Raw genomic sequence first — 3,985 nt, forward strand, 5'->3', positions numbered from 1 at the left:
TCTATGATACTGTAGGGAAGGACAACCAGGACCTCCTTAGTTAGGAGCCTCTTCCCTTGCATATTATATTGAATCGTAAATGATTAAGTTAGACATAGGTTAGTTGCCTACTCCTGCATATATTGTGCTGGCATCATCACAAGCTTACGAGTTTCCCTGGTCGATAATTTATGAGCAATTTAAGTCCAATAAATTGCCCAACATTTTGGCGCCGTTGCCGGGGAATGGTGCTAAGGGATTAGGCATTAGAAATTTAATTCAGTACTAGTATTTTTCTTTAGACAAAATAACTTGTGAGACCTGGTGACAGCAGGATCTTCACAAAGGCGTTTAAATTTGAGTTTTCTGATGATTTAGTGTTTAGCTAGTTTTTAATTTTCGTCTTTTCAAACAAACCCCCCCTGCATAAATAAAAACGAATCAAGCGACTAGTATGCTCTCTTCCTGCGCTTAGTGCGATCAGGAAGATCAGAAAGTCTATTGATTTCGTTCGAATAAAAATACTCTTGCTGGAAAACTAATGTGTAATATGTCAATAAAGAATTTTGTGAAAAAAAAACATCTTTAAATTTTTAGATGAAATTTAGTTTTTTTAATTTTAGATTTAAAAAATAAAAAATAAAAAAAATTAATAATATATATATCATATATATATATTATTAAAAAAAAAATTAACCATTTGTTTTGTTTCTTTTGTTTTTTAGATATTTAAATTTTTTTTTTTTTTTTTTTTTTAAATTTTAGATTTTCAAAAATAAAAAAATTTAATAATATATATATATATATATATATATATATATATATATATATTATTAAAAAAAAAAAATCGAAACTTATTCTTTTCCAAAGAAATAGTCATTAGAAATTAGTAGTAATATGGCTGAAACGCCCATGCTCTTTAAGTTGTGGTCGTAAGCTAAATTTTCTTTGGTTCATCAGATTGGCGATGTGTATCACTTTCCATGATATATTCAAAGTCTTTGAGACCATGAGCTTCCACCAAGTTTGATAAAGCTGTGGCTTGATGCAGCAATAATCTGATGCGAATAACCTCTGCCTGTGCCACAGCTAAGTGCGCTTGCAACACTGTAACTTGTTGCTGTAAAGAAGAAATGGCCCCCACGCACCCATACACAGGATCTCTAACCCTCGCATTTGCTTCGTAAACCATGCTGCTAACTGCGTCCCCTCTCTGCTGCACGGGAAGGTCCTGCATGTCACACCGCTAAAACAAACAATCTCATGCGTCCATGACATCATGTAATATGCAGAGGAGGAGAATGAGAATGAGAATGAATTACCTGCAGTATTTTATTCACATTGCTGGCTCCAAACACTTTGTGGACATGAGCAAACCTCTGAGGATCATCAGATGGGAAATGAGGGGCGAATATACAGTCGTTGGCACATCTTCTTCTCAGCAATTTACAGGCAGCGCATGGTGACATGCTATTCTGCTTTCTTCCTAACGATGATGCTGCTGCTCCACCTTGGACACCCATGTTTCTTCTCCTGTAGCTGCTATAGCCTATTGCCAGCCAACCAGGATAAAATATGATCGATTACGCCTGCCTTTGCCTTCGCCTTCGCCTTCGTTTCAGCATATTGGAGTTTTATGACCAACTCCACCCCACTCTATCACACTCGTGAAAACTAGACTTGTCGTGTATTGTTGCAGAGCACGTGTATTGTTGATGAGTTTCGCCATTAACTCACAGATGTTCTTGCAGCTGCCACCAGTTCGATTGACCGAAGAAGGAGGGATTTGAAGAGTTGTTTGCATCCCACGCGGCCAGCGACAGTCAGGTAACACTTAAACCGGGATAACTCCAAGTTGCAGCATGTATGGATAGGTTAAACGGATTTGTATGCGTAGATTATGGTGTAGAATTAATGGTCAATCGCCACGGCATTTAAAATCACCTGTTGCATGCATAACACGATAGTGGAGGTTGAGTTAAATGTGGAGTCAATGCATCAAAGGTGGAAGTGTTAGTTGGATGCCGAAGCGCTAAGGGTTGTTATATATGAGCGCTGCTTGTTACAACCGTTGTTACATTTAAAACTTCACTTTGCTGCGCACTAAATCTCTGTCAAATGCATGTGAGTATGTGGATTGTTCAAAACAGAGAACGCGTAAATCATGGAGTGTGTCATATGGGTGTTGATGCAATAAATTAGTTTGTTGAGCGCTGGTTGTTATATGTATGGGCTGCCAAACCAAGAACGCATTGGTATATGCCGAGAAAGGTGGACTTGACTGCATATGTTGAGAAATATGAATTTGTTTTTGATGCAGTGTTAGATGACCAAGTGTCTAACGATGAGGTGTACAGAGTGACTGTTGAACCCATTGTTCCAGCAATATTTCAACGGACTAAAGCAACATGCTTTGTATATGGGCAAACAGGCAGCGGAAAGACTTTTACCATGCAGCCCTTGCCACTGAAGGCCTCCCACGACATTCTGAGATTAATGGACCAAGTTTACAAAAATCGAGGATATCAATTGTGCTTCAGTTTCTTTGAAATTTATGGTGGCAAGCTTTATGATCTACTGAGTGAAAGGAGGAAGCTTTGCATGAGAGAAGATGGCAAACAGCAAGTCTGTATTGTGGGCCTGCAAGAGTTCAGAGTATATGATGTGGAGACTATCAAAGATTTCATTGAAAAAGGAAATGCTTCTAGGAGCACTGGCACAACAGGAGCAAATGAGGAGTCATCACGTTCTCATGCAATTCTTCAACTTGTCATCAAAAGATCAGTTGATGGCAGTGAATCAAAGCCTGCTCGTTTGGTTGGGAAACTCTCATTCATAGATCTTGCTGGAAGTGAGCGTGGTGCTGATACCACAGATAATGATCGCCAAACAAGAATGGAAGGAGCGGAGATCAATAAGAGCTTGCTTGCAACCGTCTGGCAAATATTATTGAAATACACGGCCTGGTAAAAAAAAAATGAGTTTCTTAAATGAGCTTCCTTTTGGTTGAATTCGTTTTGGTTGAATTTCTTTTATTGATTTAACTGTAATATATTACATTTATATTTATTACGTTTTAATTGTAATATTTTGTAATATATTACGTGTGTTTTAATTGTGATATATTACATTTATATTTATTACTTTTTAATGTAATATTTAATTGTAATATATTACGTGAAGTTTAATTGTAATATGTTTATTTTTATTTGTTTTATATATATATAGATTTTCATTTAATGTTTAGATTTATATTGCAATATTAGTAGTTATCAATTTCATTTAAGATTGGATTTATTTTGATTTATATTTGTATATTTATAGTAATAATTTTGATTTGTTTTGATTTGTATGTGTATATATTTAATAATAATTGATTTGATTTTATTGATAAATAATGATTGACCTGTATTAATATAAATTATGATTGTATTAGTATATTAATTATATTAATATATTAATATGTTCTAATTATATTAATATGGTTAAAAAAAAAACATTTTTATTTTATATTTATTTTTAGATAAAAAAATTGGATTTTTTTTTTAAAAATAAAAAAAAAATAAAAAATACTAACTTCATTTTAAGGTTTTCCTAAATAAATTTTGTTGATTTTACAATTTTAAAAGAAAATTCAACTTGAATAATAAATTAAAAAAATTTTATTTTTTAATTTATTGTTTAAAAAACAGTAAAATCAACATAAAAAAATTCACAAAATTTACACAGCTTTGAAATAAAAAATGGAATACTTGGAAACAAATTACAAAAATCGGTTTATCAACCAATGGTGGATTCTTGTTTCGATAGCTTTAAGTTGCCATTCACATCTTTCTGTTCTATGCTTTATGACGCACTAATATGCAGGACAGAATTGCCAAGCACATGAGTTATCGAACACAAACAGGGAGTATTATTTTTCATGGTTAGTTTTAAAATGGATTGAAACTTAAATCATGAATTGAGTCACTTGCAACACTTTGATTTTTCCTAAATCTGATTTATT

General features: G+C 33.6%; 1 protein-coding gene and 1 pseudogene across 1 annotated transcript; one reads left to right on the top strand and one right to left on the bottom strand.

Moving 5' to 3' along the window:
* Positions 1–916: 916 nt before the first annotated feature.
* LOC149181193 (LOB domain-containing protein 4 pseudogene) lies at positions 917–1,503 on the bottom strand (annotated as a pseudogene).
* Positions 1,504–2,238: 735 nt separating this feature from the next.
* On the top strand, positions 2,239–2,949 carry LOC149181194 (kinesin-like protein KIN-13B). The gene has a single exon (XM_089414114.1). The coding sequence runs from the start codon at positions 2,239–2,241 to the stop codon at positions 2,947–2,949; it is 711 nt and encodes a 236-aa protein (XP_089270240.1).
* Positions 2,950–3,985: the final 1,036 nt, after the last annotated feature.

Source organism: Pinus tabuliformis, chromosome 3_2, assembly GCF_031772625.1.
Source record: "Pinus tabuliformis cultivar Carrire ecotype Pingquan chromosome 3_2, CPIR1, whole genome shotgun sequence".
In the NCBI taxonomy this organism is placed as follows: Eukaryota; Viridiplantae; Streptophyta; class Pinopsida; order Pinales; family Pinaceae; genus Pinus; species Pinus tabuliformis.